The 17,553-nt window shown below is 43.3% G+C and overlaps 1 protein-coding gene across 1 annotated transcript in view; it reads right to left on the bottom strand.

Annotated features, from left to right (window-relative positions):
* hipk3a (homeodomain interacting protein kinase 3a) overlaps nt 1-17,553 on the bottom strand; it is a 58,924-nt gene that overhangs the window by 3,448 nt on the left and 37,923 nt on the right. The window contains exons 4-13 of the mRNA XM_045220862.1: nt 11,314-11,433; nt 11,095-11,181; nt 10,744-10,928; nt 10,422-10,575; nt 7,208-7,328; nt 5,309-5,418; nt 5,011-5,129; nt 4,746-4,904; nt 1,798-2,256; nt 1,414-1,670 (exon numbers count right to left, since the gene is read on the bottom strand). Coding sequence (XP_045076797.1) covers nt 1,414-1,670; nt 1,798-2,256; nt 4,746-4,904; nt 5,011-5,129; nt 5,309-5,418; nt 7,208-7,328; nt 10,422-10,575; nt 10,744-10,928; nt 11,095-11,181; nt 11,314-11,433 — 1,771 coding nt within the window. The remainder of the gene's footprint in view (nt 1-1,413; nt 1,671-1,797; nt 2,257-4,745; nt 4,905-5,010; nt 5,130-5,308; nt 5,419-7,207; nt 7,329-10,421; nt 10,576-10,743; nt 10,929-11,094; nt 11,182-11,313; nt 11,434-17,553) is intronic.

Genomic DNA, 17,553 nt, shown 5'->3' with positions numbered 1-17,553 from the left:
TCCATAGAGTGGTCATATTAGTGTGTAGCCCAAACTGTTCAGACGCTACAGACAGATGTTGGCAAATCGGCGGTACCAACTTCAGACGAGTCCTGTGAGCTTGTGGGGGTCGTAGAGCAAAACCACCGACATGTACGTGTTCGTGAGATTCTCACATTTCCATAGAGGGGTCATACCGTAGGCCAAACCGTTCGGACCCTACAGATGTTTTTGTGAGAAGACAGATTTTCGGGATGTCTCATGGTCTGACAAACACCACTGTAGCTCTGTCACCTTTCACCGCAGATGTGGAAGGCCGATATCGGCGGATGTGGTGGATTGAGACGCAGCCCATTAAAAAAAAACGGATAGAGTTTAAGAGCGTTGGGCCAGTAACCGAAAGGTCGCCGATTCAAATCCCCGAGCTGGCAAGGTGGAAAAATCTGCCGTTCTGACCCTTGAGCAAGGCAGTTAACCCCCAACAACAACTGCTCCCCGGGCGCCGATGACTTGGACTTCGATTAAGGCAGACCCCCGCACCTCTCTGATTCAGAGGGGTTGGGTTAAATAAGGAAGGCACATTTCGGTTGAATGCATTCAGTTGTACAACTGACTAGGTATCCCCTTTTCCCTTCTTTTCAGGAATAATATGCCACTCTGAAAAAAAGTGGCACTAACATATGTCCCATATTGCATCCAGTCCCATTTAGAGTGGACAGTCCTTTGCGCGTGTATAGCTAGGTTACTTTAAGTACAAATCATAAGTTACAATACACATCCCATAGCTTGATTTGCAGTGCGTATAAAAGCCTAACCACCATGATGCCCTGTAAATGAACATTCAAGAACAACTCTGACAGTGCAGATGGACAGTTCAAGGTTAATCATGTCTGGATTGTGGCATTGCCACAGTGCTTTATGGGTGCGATAATGCTAAAAACATTCATTAGCTGGTCTAACTCAAGTCTACTGAATGACATTCTTTAGTGTCCAAAACACATTAAAACAAACACACACCAAAATGAACTGGGGAAGAACTAGATATCCATGAGATTTGGGGAAAAGGAGGAACAGCAGCAGATCAAACCAGAAGTGTTCACTCAGCAGCAACTGGCTATCAGCAGTGCAAGTTAGCCATGTTCACCTGTGATAGCCTCTCTGACCAACTACGGAGCGGTAGTCGCCTGTCACGCCCATGTGACCTGCAAGGCAGACATCAGCACAGGTGACAGACTCTCCCTAATTTCCTCATAGACTGTCACACATCATTCAGACATCAACAGGCTCACAAAGCACCCTCTTTCCTACAGAGACCACTTCCAACCAGGCCTGCGTGTCACACAAAACTGAAACAAAAGATTACTATGTATAGGACTATTCATACTGTTAATATTGAAACAATTTTGACGTGTAATGCTGTGATTAGAAACGGACCCGTTCTGTCTGTGTGCAGGTCCATGTTGTTGTTGTTCCACACCACCCTCATAGGTGGCACCACCATGGTTCTCACAGGGGGATTGCTTGGCTCCTTCTGGGGGGCCATGCCATTCGTCCTCATGCTCAGGGATTGATGGCTGTGGTTGCCTAGGTAGCGGCTCCCCAGGTAGGGGCTGTGGCTCCGGCTGGAGTCCGAGGCAGGGGAACAGTCCACCGTCTCGCAGCCGCTCTCATGACCATCATCCTCAGACATGCTGAAAACAGACAAAAGCAATCAATAACAGAACTAAATGTCCATGTTTGCTACTGATGATCAAGACTGTGGCCACTCAGGCAAGTTTTAAAAAATTGTTAACGTTTAAAGGTGCAGTTTGGCAGTACCTGTTGGGCCTCTTGCAGGGGGATGGGCTGGACTGCACCGAGGCAGAGGAGCTGGTGCTCAGAGTGCTGTCTGGGCTGCTGAGGGAACACACCCTCTCCATATTCAGAGAGCTCTTACACGCCTCGCAGTCAGGGCTGCCTTTGAACCTGCAGGAGGAACCCTCCTCCCCGTCCGTGTCACTGCTGATGCTGATGACGCTGAGGGTGGGGCTGGGCAGGTCGTGGATAACCACAGACTCTCGCTGCTGGTGGGACATGTCTATCCTCTCCTCCTCCACTGGCTTACAGCAGCTCACCTCCTCCTCATGTCTTCTTTCCTGCTCAACCTCAACCTCCACCATGGGCCTCTCCCCACGGGAACCATCTCCTCCTCCTGTGTGACTAACACGGTCGGCCATCTTTGGAGAGCGGCACATTGAGATTTGGACGTTCCCGTTGTTTTGGGAGTAGTACATGCTCCTAATACGAAGTAGAGTAAAAGTAGTGAAGTTGTTCGTCAGTACATTTTAACACTGTTGTTTATGTAAGAACATGATCTGTGATTTGGTAGAACATTCACTTAAAGGGATACTTAAGGATTTTGGCAATGAGGCCCTTTATCTTCTTCCCCAGAGTCAAATGAACTCGTGGATATCGTTTTTATGTCTCTGCGTGTGGTTTGAAGGACTTACTCATTACGCTAACCCTAGTTAGCAACTACCTCCAACTTCCTTCATACTGGACACAGACATAAAAATGGTATCCACAAGTTCATCTGACTCTGGGGATGTACAGTGAGGGAAAAAAGTATTTGATCCCCTGCTGTTTTTGTACGTTTGCCCACTGACAAAGACATGATCAGTCTATACATTTTAATGGTAGGTTTATTTGAACAGTGAGAGACAGAATAACAACAACAAAATCCAGAAAAAAATGTCAAAAATGTTATCAATTGATTTGCATGTTAATGAGGGAAATAAGTATTTGACCCCACTGCAAAACATGACTTAGTACTTGGTGTCAAAACCCTTGTTGACAATCACAGAGGTCAGACATTTCTTGTAGTTGGCCACCAGGTTTACACACATCTCAGGAGGGATTTTGTTCCACTCCTCTTTGCAGATCTTCTCCAAGTCATTAAGGTTTCGAGGCTGACGTTTGGCAACTCGAACCTTCAGCTCCCTCCACAGATTTTCTATGGGATTAAGGTCTGGAGACTGACTAGGCCACTCCAGGACCTTAATGTGCCTCTTCTTGAGCCACTCCTTTGTTGCCTTGGCCGTGTGTTTTGGGTCATTGTCATGCTGGAATACCCATCCACGACCCATTTTCAATGCCCTGGCTGAGGGAAGGAGGTTCTCACCCAAGATTTGACGGTACATGGCCCTGTCCATCGTCCCTTTGATGCGGTGAAGTTGTCCTGTCCCCTTAGCAGAAAAACACCTCCAAAGCATAATGTTTCCACCTCCATGTTTGACGGTGGGGATGGTGTTCTTGGGGTCATAGGCACCATTCCTCCTCCTCCAAACACGGCGAGTTGAGTTGATGCCAAAGAGCTCGATTTTGGTCTCATCTGACCACAACACTTTCACCCAGTTCTCCTCTGAATCATTCAGATGTTCATTGGCAAACTTCAGACGGCCCTGTATATGTGCTTTCTTGAGGAGGGGGACCTTGCGGGCGCTGCAGGATTTCAGTCCTTCACGGCGTAGTGTGTTAACAATTGTTTTCTTGGTGACTATGGTCCCAGCTGCCTTGACATCATTGACAAGATCCTCATGTGTAGTTCTGGGCTGATTCCTCACTGTTCTCATGATCATTGCAACTCCACGAGGTGAGATCTTGCATGGAGCCCCAGGCCGAGGGAGATTGACAGTTATTTTGTGTTTCTTCCGTTTGCGAATAATCGCACCAACTGTTGTCACCTTCTCACCAAGCTGCTTGGCGATGGTCTTGTAGCCCATTCCAGCCTTGTGTAGGTCTACAATCTTGTCCCTGACATCCTTGGAGAGCTCTTCGGTCTTGGCCATGGTGGAGAGTTTGGAATCTGATTGATTGATTGCTTCTGTGGACAGGTGTCTTTTATACAGGTAACAAACTGAGATTAGGAGCACTCCCTTTAAGAGTGTGCTCCTAATCTCAGCTCGTCACCTGTATAAAAGACACCTGGGAGCCAGAAATCTTTCTGATTGAGAGGGGGTCAAATACTTATTTCCCTCATTAAAATGCAAATCAATTTATAACATTTTTGACATGCGTTTTTCTGGATTTTTTTGTTGTTATTCTGTCTCTCACTGTTCAAATAAACCTACCATTAACATTATAGACTGATCATTTCTTTGTCAGTGGGCAAACGTACAAAATCAGCAGGGGATCAAATACTTTTTTCCCTTACTGTAGATAAAGGGCCTCGTTGCCAAAATCCCAAAGTATTATCCCTTTGAAGCTGCAATATGTAACTTTTTGGGCAACCCGACCAAATTCACATAGAAATGTAAGCTATAGCTCCGTCATTCTCATTGAAAGCAAGTCTAAGAAGCGGTAGATCTGTTCCATGTGCGCTATTTCTATGCTTCCCGTTAAGTTTTGTTTTTGAGTCTTTTACTTTCGGTTTTGTACACCAGCTTCAAAACAGCTGAAAATACAATATTTTTGGTTATATATTTAACAGCGGTTTAGATGGCACAATGATTCTCTACACTATACTTGTTTATTTTGTCACAATCTGAAATTAGGCAAACTATTCACATTTTTGCAACCAGGAACTGACAGAGCGCTTTCTGCATTGTGCACCTTTAACTTCCAGGTGACAAATAAACTGATTAGATTTTGATTTGAGTAAAATCTATCATTTATCAAACCAGGCACAATGAATTTGGGTCAATTCAACAACAGCATTGATTTGCCATAGACCCTGTATGTGACTGGAGTGTGGAGGAGAAGCGTTGGGCTGACAGAGGGCATCTCACCGGTTCTGACTGGGCCGGTTCCTATTGTTGGCGTGCGGCTGTGGCCACACCACGTGTGCAATGCCAATGTTGATTGGTTGTGGACCGGGCATGGTCATTTGGTTGGTTAGAAGAGGCTGCATCATGTTGCTGTAATGGTTGCTGTGTTGCCTAACTTTCCTTTAAAAAGGCAAAACAACATGATATAAGTTTATCTCCACAATGTGAAGAAAGGGGCAAGTGAAGTACGTCTTAAAAAGGTAACTCCTCTGGTGAACTAACTCACCCCCAGTCACTGAGCCTCTGTGGGCCACCCACAGTATCAGAAGCCATAGTGGTGGGAGGGGGAGCCACTTGCTGCCAGGCTTGTACCAGGATCTGCTGGCCTCTACTTGACCACGGTTCCTGCAAAGGACAAAGACAGGAATCATTAGTGCACCATAAACCTTTAAGACTAGGTGAGGGAAACACCAAACCCCTGAAATAGCCTAACTTGAATTCTACTACCTCTGTGACCAGTGGGGAGACTAGCATCTGACTCCTGTATTGTATATAAGTGTCACTAATGTGAGCCAGTGTCTCACCTGTGCTATGACTCCAGGTCGCATCTGCAAAGGCTGTATGGGAGGGGCTTGGGTCACCATCGGTATCGTGTTCTCCATCCTAACTGTATATCCTGGCTGGTTTGGGTTACCTTCAAAACATAAGCATACTAGCATAAGATTTGAGCAAGAACAAATTCTTATTTACAATGACGGCCTACCAAAAGGCCTCCTGCGGGGACGGGGGATAAAAAAATAAAAATAATAATTAATAATAATATATATGTATACACTACCGTTCAAAAGTTTGGGGTCACTTAGAAATGTCCTTGTTTTCGAAAGAAAATCACTTTTTTTGTACATTAAAATAACATCAAATTGATCAGAAATACAGTATAGACATTGTTAATGTTGTAAATGGCTATTGTAGCTGGAAACGGCAGATTTTTTATGGAATATCTACATTGGCGTACAGAGGCCCATTATCAGCAACCATCAGTCCTGTGTTCCAATGGCATGTTGTGTTTGCTAATCCAAGTTGATTATTTTAAAAGGCTAATTGATCATTAGAAAGACCTTTTGCAATTATGTTAGCACAGCTGAAAACTGTTGTGCTGATTAAAGAAGTAATAAAACTTGCCTTCTTGAGACTAGTTGAGTATCTGGAGCATCATCAATTGTGGGTTCAATTACAGGCTCAAAATGGCCAGAAACAAATAACTTTCTTCTGAAACTCGTCAGTTTATTCTTGTTCTGCGAAATGAAGGCTATTCCATGCGAGAAATTGCCAAGAAACTGAAGATCTCGTACAATGCTGTTTACTACTCCCTTCACAGAACAACGCAAACTAGCTCTAACCAGAATAGAAAGAGGAGTGGGAGGCCCCGGTGCACAACTGAGCAAGACGACAAATACATTAGTGTCTAGTTTGAGAAACAGACGACTCACAGGTCCTCAACTGGCAGCATTATTAAACCGTACCCGCAAAACACCAGTCTCAACGTCAACAGTGAAGAGGCGACTCCGGGATGCTGATCTTCTAGGCAGAGTTGCAAAGAAAAAGCCACATCTCAGACTGTCCAATTAAAAGAAAATATTAAGATGGGCAGTCTGAGATACGGCTTTATCTTTGCAACTCTGCCTAGAAGGTCAGCATCCCGGAGTCGCCTCTTCACTGTTGACGTTGAGACTGGTGTTTTGCGGGTACTATTTAATGAAGCTGCCGCATGGAATAGCCTTCATTTCTCAGAACAAGAATAGACTGACGAGTTTCAGAAGAAAGTTATTTGTTTCTGGCCAGTTTGAGCCTGTAATCGAACCCACAATTGGTGATGCTCCAGATACTCAACTAGTCTCAAGAAGGCCAGTTTTATTGCTTCTTTAATCAGCACAACAGTTTTCAGCTGTGCTAACATAATTGCAAAATGTCTTTCTAATGATCAATTAGCCTTTTAAAATGATCAACTTGGATTAGCGAACACAACGTGCCATTGGAACACAGGACTGATGGTTGCTGATAATGGGCCTCTGTACGCCTATGTAGATATTCCATAAAAAAATCAGCCGTTTCCAGCTACAATAGCCATTTACAACATTAACAATGTCTACACTATATTTCTGATCAATTGGATGTTATTTTAATGGACAAAAAAAAATGCTTTTCTTTCTTTCTAAGTGACCCCAAACTTTTGAACGGTAGTATATATAAACACACATCACAACAAGAGAGACAACACAACATAAAAGAGAGTCCTAAGACAACATAGCATGGCATCAACACATGAAAACACAGCAAGGTAGCAACCCAACATGAAAACAACATGGTAGCAACACAACATGGCAGCATCACAACATGGTAGCAGCACAAGACATGGTACAAACATTGACTTTGTATCTTTCATGAAATGACTTGACTATGTGCTAATTTGAAAAGCTCTTTACCTTGCATGGCTGGGGGGCAGAGGATGAGGGCTGGCTGAAAGGAGTCATTACACCCAAACTGACTGTTTCCTGTCTGCAGCATCCCAGGATGCATCACAGAGGGAGCGGATTGCGTCAAAGCCTGCATTGAGGTGGGAGAGGTTTTTTTCATTATGATAAAACATTTCTGACCAACTTTTTATTAAGTTTTGTCATTTTTCTTTTTCAGAGGGGGGATACAGGTACAAAAACAATCAAATAAATGCATACAAAGATAACCCCAACCCATTCCCAATTGAGACATGGATTGTGTATGTGTGCCATGCAGAGGGTGAATGAGTAAGACAACAAAATTAAGTGCCTTTGAATGGGTATTGTAGTAGGTGCCAGGCGCACCAGTTTGTGTCAAGAACTGCAACGTGACTGGGTTTTTCACGCTCAACAGTTTCCTGTGTGTATCAATGGTCCACCACCCAAAGGACATCCAGCCAACTTGACCCAACTGCAGGAAGCATTGGAGTCAACATGGGCCAGCATCCCTGTGGAACGCTTTCAACACCTTATAGAGCATGCCCCAACAAATTGAGGCTGTTCTGAGGGCAAAAGGGGGTGGGTGCAACTCAATATTAGGAAGGTGTTCCTAATGTTGTGTATGCTCAGTGTATATGGAAGTAGTTTAGTGGCTAAAAAAATAGGGGTTAAATATGTGTCCAAAAAAAATCTATAATTTCCTGATCTTTCTTATAGCTCTCAGATATAGGACAGACACTTCAAAACAAACTTCCTTTTGGTGAATTTTTTCACCATCTGTTTTTCCATGTTATTCAATGCGTTTCTATGAGCTAATAGCAGTACGGCCAAAGTCAATGTTCCATTAAATATTTTTTTAATACCTAAAGGGGTCCAAAAACTCAAAATCAAATAGCTAAATGAATCTTGGGATGACCATGTAAAAACAGATTTGTTGATTTGAGCATTGTGTTAAAGTTTCTGGCAATGGTTTTATCTAAAGACGGAAATATATTTACATCCAAATATTTAAAATGGGAAACGATTGGGATTCCATAAGTAGAGATGGAGTCCTCCATTGGAGTCGTGAGCCAGTATAATGAGATGAAGTGATCAGTAGATTTGAGAGAAATGTGTATTATTTCCTTCGATTGACAAATTGCCTGGGCCAGAGAATAGCAGAGGCAAAATTGGATTGCCTTGTCTGCTGCTTCTAGTGATTCTGAACAGAGCAGAGCAGACATTGCCTGTTATAACTACAGCTGAGGAATTGGCATATCGTATTTTGATCATATTCATGAAATTGGAGCCAATTCCCATATGTTCCAAGACAGACCAGAGATATAACCATTCTTGCCTTTTCCTGCATGGAGAGATAACAGCCCAAGGAGCTGTTGTTTCTCATGAAGCATATAAGATCTGTAATATTCAACAGAGGTTATCAGAGCATAAAGGCTTTAACAAATCTGCTTTGTTCCATGTGGATCAATTTGGGTAAGTCTCGAGACTACAACATTTTGGAACAGAGTTTAATATCTGCTTTTATCAAAGACGGGGCGATAATGAGAACACTGGGTGGCATCCTTAAAATGCTTGAATAAAAGCGAAATTGCTGTGTTCGCATCTCTCCCAAAATAACCATTGTGAACGGTGTACAGTTCTTTATAGAAGCAGGAGAACCTTTGATTAATTTGGGTTCTGATAGTAATTCCCGTTTCAGATTCAATAGTTGCTATATCAGTCAATTGATCATTACTGCCAGTAAACGACTGGGACGATTACCATGGAAGTAATGGTTGAGTTTTACTCGATGGATGGCAAAATCTGCTCTCTATCTTATCAATAAATTAAGCTATGTTTTGACTTTGGAAAGCGTAATAGCTACCTGGTCTGAAATAGTGTTTGTTGAGAGCGCTCTAACACATTTCCAATTCTGATATCTTCTCTAAATCGTGATTTATTCAACCCAGATGCAAATGCAGTTGAATTATTTTTTATAAAACCTTTGGTGGCATCCCACAGAATCCGGGGGTCATCGACTGAATTTTTGTGCCTCTTTTAGGAGATTCTGACATTTTAAGTTGGCAGTAGTAAGTTTGGTGGTTAGACTCATATGTCGAATTTAAATGTTCTTGATTAAAGAAAATAGAGGTGTAGATAATAGTATGAAATCGATTAGTGAGAATGATTTATGCCTGTTTGAGTATAAAGTGTACTCTTTTGCTTTGGGATTATGTGCTCGCGAGGCATCAACGAGGTTGTAATCACAGAGTATATGCTGGAGAGCCTTGGTTGCGTGTGGATTGTAGTTGGTCTTATTAGATTTGTCCCGCATGTCCAAAATGGCATTCATGTCTTTCCCAATAACCAGATGGAATTCAGTTCATTCTAACAATATGCTGTTCAGAGAATCAAAAAACATAGGATCATGGGCTCCCGAGTGGCGCAGTAGTCTAAACACTGCATGTCAGTGCTTGAGGCGTCACTACAGACCCCCTGGTTAGATTCCAGGCTGTATCACAACCGGCCGTGATTGGGAGTCCCATAGGGCGGCGCACAATTGGCCCAGCGTCGTCCGGGTTTGGCCGGTGTAGGCCGTCATTGTAAATAAGAATTTGTTCTTAACTGACTTGCCTAGTTAAATAAAGGTAAAATAAAAAAATATATGAATTTGGAGTATACACATGAATACAGGCCATTTTTCTTTCCATTATGGATACATTTAAGGTAAGTGATTCTGCCTTCTTGGTCGTCGCCATTACTCAATATGGTAATTGCGTTTCTAATGTATCATTATGATTACACCTTTAGTTTTGTTTGGGGCTGATGAAAAAGCAGCCAGTTTGTAGAAATGGTTCTCTATTCTATGTGTGTCCTTTTGGAGCAGGTGTGTTTCTTGGCGCATTGCTATATCAATATGGTTTCTTGCCAGGATATCAAGACAGCTGAAACATTTTATAGGTGAGTTTAGGCCTTTCAAATAACATGAGAATAGCTAGCGTTGCCATTGTTTTTCATCACTTACTTCAGAGACTGAAATGAGAGGTAGCAGTGCCTTTCAAATCTAAGTAAATATTATGCAATAGCCTTAATATTCCTGTAGGTGGAAACATTGGTCCAATAAGAAGTCTATGTACCCCAGCCATAAATGTAACATCAGATTTCCAGTGTTCATTAATTCAGACAATATATATCTGGCTTCTTGTGATTGTGCTTAATAGATTACCTGAGAGTGAACCGATCCCATCTTACTGAAGGCCATTGGCAGTCCAGCGGATTTGGTTGAGGGTCTGGGGAACGGGGCTTTGTTGCGGTTGAGTGTGTCGTACGCGTTGGGCCGTGATTGACAGGCGTCCATGATGTGGAAACATGATTGAACACTAAAGAGACGAAAGGGAGGAGATGAAGACTCAAGCAGAGGGATGGAACATTATGGCCTACTTCCTAGATCTGTGTCCATCTGTAATCATAGTTTGTAGCTCACCATTTCTTTGTAGTGCATGGAAGAGCTTTTGTTGGTTTGTTGTTTAGCCATAGGTTAGACTTACTGATTGTTGTGGGGGAAGTCGAGGAGGTGCTGCATGGTGACAAAGGGATGGTTGAGGGCATCGGAGGGAGCAATCCTCTTCTCAGCATCAATTAGCAACATGGTCTTCAGCAGGCCCACAAACTCCCTCCGGTCGGCCTTCTCCGCCAACGAGTCACTGCCCTCCATGTTCAGCACCAGATTCACCTGAGGAGGCAGAACGAAATCAACATCTTTAGCTACTCTATTAAAATCCACTGGTGTTCACTGGTCACACTACTGTGTCATATGATCGTTTAAGAATCATCATTTACTTGAATGCAATTTTGTACTTTGCTTAAATGTGTCACATTGTTCAAAGTTCTGTACTCACATGTGCTATGTCATCCAGACTGCTAAAGATGTACTTCCTAGCCTCTTTGGATTTCATCCCAGTCTCAGTTTCATGTTCCTCTGTCAGCTACAGAAATGGGAGAGTCTTCAAAATATGGACATGCATTCTCTAGAATTCTGCCTAGCGTACTCAGAACTGGGTGTACTTATGGTATATGATGTCCATGTTCAGTAGTCACATGGTGTCAGCGCACGTTACCTTCAGTCTCCAGGGAGCATAAGGCGAGTCAGACTCTTTGCAGAAGAAGCGGGAAGTCTTGGTCCCCACGTTCAGCAGTTGCTCCCCCGGCAACCCTTGTGTCTGAGATATGTAGCGAATCTATGGAGGAGGAGAGACAAAGAGGAAGAAAATATTATGATTACTGCATTTACATAATTATCCTGCTTGTCAGACCTACTCCTATACATTTACAAAGGAATCACCAACATTAAGAGCCATTTCCATTATCCTTTTCACACATAACAACAAACGGGTGTGATCATTCTACAGTGGTCCCTGCAGCGTACGATCAAACCGGTTTGCTTAGAATGCTCATTTAGAACGTCCAGTTTCGATTGACACAACAGTCAGCATTTGAGCTAGCCACACTTTTTTTTCATATACATATTTCACACAAACACAGTCCTTACAAAGTTATGTCCTGAATGTGACCAGTTTATTTTTGAATGCAATGTTCAGACATTCACAGAAGCAGCGACAGCATACACAACCATCCAAATCGGAAAATGTAGGCTACATTAGTCCTAGCGCTAATTTAGGAAAGATAGACATAACACAAGAGGTCATATTTAGAGAACTCTCGGCTGACAGAAACCACAATATGAATTAGCTAATAGCAATTACTATTTACAATTCATCACATCACGGGTGAACTCACCATTGATCAAAATAATTGAGTAAAACACGTTCTAGTAATCTGAAGTAATCCGACGATGGGTAGTTTGCGCACACCACCATGTTTGTTTTTTCGCTTCAACCAATGATAACAGGAGACAAGATGAGTTTGGTCTGTTTGCAGTATTCATGTTGAAGAAGGTGTGTCATCTAGGATCATTCACTTCCCTTCATTCACTTCTGGAAGTTTGCTCAAAAGATGAGAACCATTCCTTCACCTCAGTATAACATCTTTGGTCTGACAGATGTTTACGTGACACCCAGAATGCATTGTATAATGTCAACAAACATGGCGCCACACATCGCTTAGCATTCGTTTATTATAAATCAGTACAACCTTCAAAAAAGTATTTTACATCATAGGTGTCACAATCTATGTAATAATCGGAATGCATTAACTGTCACCAGTACTTGAAAACGTGAAAAAAACTGTAAATGCCAGCCAGAAAATGTGCCTGTTCGTGCAAGACTGCGCAAATGTCTGCAAACTTGATCTGCGGAAACACTAGGGAAGTGCTTAAGCTCTCCTCAAAGAGAGAAGTTTATCCGGCTCAGTAAAGCCTCAAACATACACTGAAATGGGCTACTTCTAATGTATATGAATGAGGCAGAACACACCTCAATTCAAACTGTTGTTAGAAAATACAATGCTCAAAAAAATAAAGGGAACACTAAAATAACACATCCTAGATCTGAATGAATGAAATAATCTTATTAAATACTTTTTTCTTTACATAGTTGAATGTGCTGACAACAAAATCACACAAAAATTATCAATGGAAATCAAATGTATCAACCCATGGAGGTCTGGATTTGGAGTCACCCTCAAAATTAAAGTGGAAAACCACATTACAGGCTGATCCAACTTTGATGTAATGTCCTTAAAACAAGTCAAAATGAGGCTCAGTAGTGTGTGTGGCCTCCACGTGCCTACAGTGGGGCAAAAAAGTATTTAGTCAGCCACCAATTGTGCAAGTTCTGCCACTTAAAAAGATGAGAGAGGCCTGTAAATTTCATCATAGGTACACGTCAACTATGACAGACAAAATGAGAAAAAAAATCCAGAAAATCACATTGTAGGATTTTTTATGAATTTATTTGCAAATTATGGTGGAAAATAAGTATTTGGTCAATAACAAAAGTTTCTCAATACTTTGTTATATACCCTTTGTTGGCAATGACACAGGTCAAATGTTTTCTGTATGTCTTCACAAGGTTTTCATACACTGTTGCTGGTATTTTGGCCCATTCCTCCATGCAGATCTCCTCTAGAGCAGTGATGTTTTGGGGCTGTCGCTGGGCAACACGGACTTTCAACTCCCTCCAAAGATTTTCTATGGGGTTGAGATCTGGAGACTGGCTAGGCCACTCCAGGACCTTGAAATGCTTCTTACGAAGCCACTCCTTCGTTGCCCGGGTGGTGTGTTTGGGATCATTGTCATGCTGAAAGACCCAGCCACGTTTCATCTTCAATGCCCTTGCTGATGGAAGGAGGTTTTCACTCAAAATCTCACGATACATGGCCCCATTCATTCTTTCCTTTACACAAATCAGTCGTCCTGGTCCTTTGCAGAAAAACAGCCCCAAAGCATGATGTTTCCACCCCCATGCTTCACAGTAGGTATGGTGTTCTTTGGATGCAACTCAGCATTCTTTGTCCTCCAAACACAACGAGTTGAGTATTTACCAAAAAGTTCTATTTTGGTTTCATATGACATTCTCCCAATCCTCTTCTGGATCATCCAAATGCACTCTAGCAAACTTCAGACGGGCCTGGACATGTACTGGCTTAAGCAGGGGGACACGTCTGGCACTGCATGATTTGAGTCCCTGGCGGCGTAGTGTGTTACTGATGGTAGGCTTTGTTACTTTGGTCCCAGCTCTCTGCAGGTCATTCACTAGGTCCCCCCGTGTGGTTCTGGGATTTTGCTCACCGTTCTTGTGATCATTTTGACCCCACGGGGTGAGATCTTGCGTGGAGCCCCAGATCGAGGGAGATTATCAGTGGTCTTGTATGTCTTCCATTTCCTAATATTTGCTCCCACAGTTGATTTCTTCAAACCAAGCTGCTTACCTATTGCAGATTCAGTCTTCCCAGCCTGGTGCAGGTCTACAATTTTGTTTCTGGTGTCCTTTGACAGCTCTTTGGTCTTGGCCATAGTGGAGTTTGGAGTGTGACTGTTTGAGGTTGTGGACAGGTGTCTTTTATACTGATAACAAGTTCAAACAGGTGCCATTAATACAGGTAACGAGTGGAGGACAGAAGAGCCTCTTAAAGAAGAAGTTACAGGTCTGTGAGAGCCAGAAATCTTGCTTGTTTGTAGGTGACCAAATACTTATTTTCCACCATAATTTGCAAATAAATTCATAAAAAATCCTACAATGTGATTTTCTGGAATTTGTTTTCTCAATTTGTCTGTCATAGTTGACGTGTACCTATGATGAAAATTACAGGCCTCTCTCATCTTTTTAAGTGGGAGAACTTGCACAATTGGTGGCTGACTAAATACTTTTTTTCCCCACTGTATATGACCTCCCTACAACACCTGGGCATGCTCCTGATGAGGTGGCGGATGGTCTCCTGAGGGATCTCCTCCCAGACCTGGACTAAAGCATCCGCCAACTCCTGGACAGTCTGTGGTGCAACGTGGCGTTGGTGGATGGAGCGAGACATGATGTCCCAGATGTGCTCAATTGGATTCAGGTCTGGGGAACGGGCGGGCCAGTCCATAGCATCAATGCCTTCCTCTTGCAGGAACTGCTGACACACTCCAGCCACATGAGGTCTAGCATTGTCTTGCATTAGGAGGAACCCAGGGCCAACCGCACCAGCATATGGTCTCACAAGGGGTCTGAGGATCTCATCTCGGTACCTAATGGCAGTCAGGCTACCTCTGGCGAGCACATGGAGGGCTGTGCGGCCCCCCAAAGAAATGCCACCCCACACCATGACTGACCCACCGCCAAACCGGTCATGCTGGAGGATGTTGCAGGCAGCAGAACGTTCTCCACGGCGTCTCCAGACTCTGTCACATGTGCTCAGTGTGAACCTGCTTTCATCTGTGAAGAGCACAGGGCGAATTTGCCAATTTTGGTGTTCTCTGGCAAATGCCAAACGTCCTGCACGGTGTTGGGCTGTAAGCACAACCCCCACCTGTGGACGTCGGGCCCTCATACCACCCTCATGGAGTCTGTTTCTGACCGTTTGAGCAGACACATGCACATTTGTGGCCTGCTGGAGGTCATTTTGCAGGGCTCTGGCAGTGCTCCTCCTGCGCCTCCTTGCACAAAGGCGGAGGTAGCAGTCCTGCTGCTGGGTTGTTGCCCTCCTACGGCCTCCTCCACGTCTCCTGATGTACTGGCCTGTCTCCTGGTAGCGCCTCCATGCTCTGGACACTACGCTGACAGACACAGCAAACCTTCTTGCCACAGCTCGCATTGATGTGCCATCCTGGATGAGCTGCACTACCTGAGCCACTTGTGTGGGTTGTAGACTCCGTCTCATGCTACCACTGGAGTGAAAGCACCGCCAGCATTCAAAAGTGACAAAAACATCAGCCAGGAAGCATAGGAACTGAGAAGTGGTCTGTGGTCACCACCTGCAAAACCAGTCCTTTATTGGGGGTGTCTTGCTAATTGCCTATAATTTCCACCGGTTGTCTATTCCATTTGCACAACAGCATGTGAAATTTATTGTCAATCAGTGTTGCTTCCTTAGTGGACAGAAGTGTGATTGACTTGGAGTTACATTGTGTTGTTTAAGTGTTCCCTTTATTTTTTTGAGCAGTGTAATTAGAAATGGACAAGTTGAAACATAGTCTATAGATAACTGTCCTGTTGCGTAACAATCACATTTTGTAACAGTAAGTATATTCTGACATCACGTGCATAAAACAAATCACGCTGGGGTGACTGTTAGAAAGATATTTGTAACTCATGTGAAAAGGTTAAGTAGCTTGTTTCAGAGGAGCACTGAGCATTCCGATCATCAGCCCAGAGCATTCCGATCATCAGTGGTCCTCTGTAGCTCAGCTGGTAGAGCACGGCGCTTGTAACGCCAAGGTAGTGGGTTCGATCCCCGGGACCACCCATACACAAAAAAATGTATGCACGCACGACTAAGTCGCTTTGGATAAAAGCGTCTGCTAAATGGCATATTATTATTATTATTATCAGCCCAGAGCATTCTGACCATCAGCCCAGAGCATTCTGACCATCAGCCCAGAGCATTCTGATCATCAGCCAGGGATCTGTGTATCATAGCGCTACACAGACACTCATCAAGACAAACTAGACAATGAAAGTACAAAAGTATTTTAAATGCAGGATGTAAATAGAACTGACCACTGCACTGCTGTTGATGGAAGACTGGACCTCCAAGTGAGGTTTTTGTGACATGGCGGTGTCCCAGCCCTCCCAAACATCCCCAAGGACAAAGACACTTAAGCCCAACCAGAGTGTTTCTCTGCCTCTAGCAATCCAAGCTAATCAAAAGGTTACTTGCAGATCTTCCAAATGGACAGGTCAAAATGGGCTAAGTAAATAGACAAATACAATCCCAGTACAAATATAGGCTATTCTTCTGTTATAGCACTCCTCCTCATCACTTGCTACTTTGCTAGGTCAAATCAAAAGTTTATGGTCGCGTACACAGATTTGCAGATGTTATCGCAGGTGCAGCGAAATGCTTGTGTTTCTAGCTCCAACAGTGCAGCAATACCTAGCAATACACATAATAAAAAAACAACACAAAAATAAGTTATATAGGATGAGCCATGACTAGAATACAGTATACATATAAAGTGGGTGAAACAGTAAACATTATTAAAGTGAACAGTGTTCAATGACTACGTACATAGGTGGGGGGGATTGCCTGTTTTGCATGTTATTTTGGCATTAATACGCATCACATTTTCTTGATTAAGGCAGCTCCAAAATGCAGGTTTTTCAGCTTAGCTCAGTGCTTTCTGTGGTGATGGGGCAAGCCAGCAGAAAATGGGAGCATTGCGCCGTGATTGGCTCAGTGTTGTGTCACTCATGGGGACACTACCGCCAAGTCTAAGTCCTTAGTAAGGGTAGACATCCAAAATGTAAGCCCTTTGGGTCCTGCCATAGAGTTACATTAGAAGTGCCCTTCCAAGAAGGCTCATGGTCATTGGCCACAGATAAAATGACGTCAAATCATGTTATATCTACAGTAGCTTTAATTGGACTGATCATGTCAACATCTTACTTTCAAAATCTTAGCTAGCAGTCATCATCATGAATCAAGTCGACAATCTACTGGCAAATCCTTTTTAATCCTTGTCATATGAAGAGAAATAATGAAGAGAAATTATAGATAAAACGTATCAGTGCTCATCAGCCATTGGACATAAACATTACACAAGTTGGAAATCGCAAACTCAACAATGAGTGGTTTGGAAGGAATGAGTGGCTAACTGCAAGCGTTGCAAAGTGATCACTAGCCTGCTATAGGCGATATGCACAGGCGAGCATGACGTATCTCTGGTTAAATCTCAGGATGGATGTAAACTTCCGGTT

This window comes from Coregonus clupeaformis, chromosome 6 (assembly GCF_020615455.1).
Source record: "Coregonus clupeaformis isolate EN_2021a chromosome 6, ASM2061545v1, whole genome shotgun sequence".
In the NCBI taxonomy this organism is placed as follows: domain Eukaryota; kingdom Metazoa; phylum Chordata; class Actinopteri; order Salmoniformes; family Salmonidae; genus Coregonus; species Coregonus clupeaformis.
Note: the sequence above shows the minus strand (reverse complement) of the source record. Positions and strands in the feature narration are given on the sequence as shown.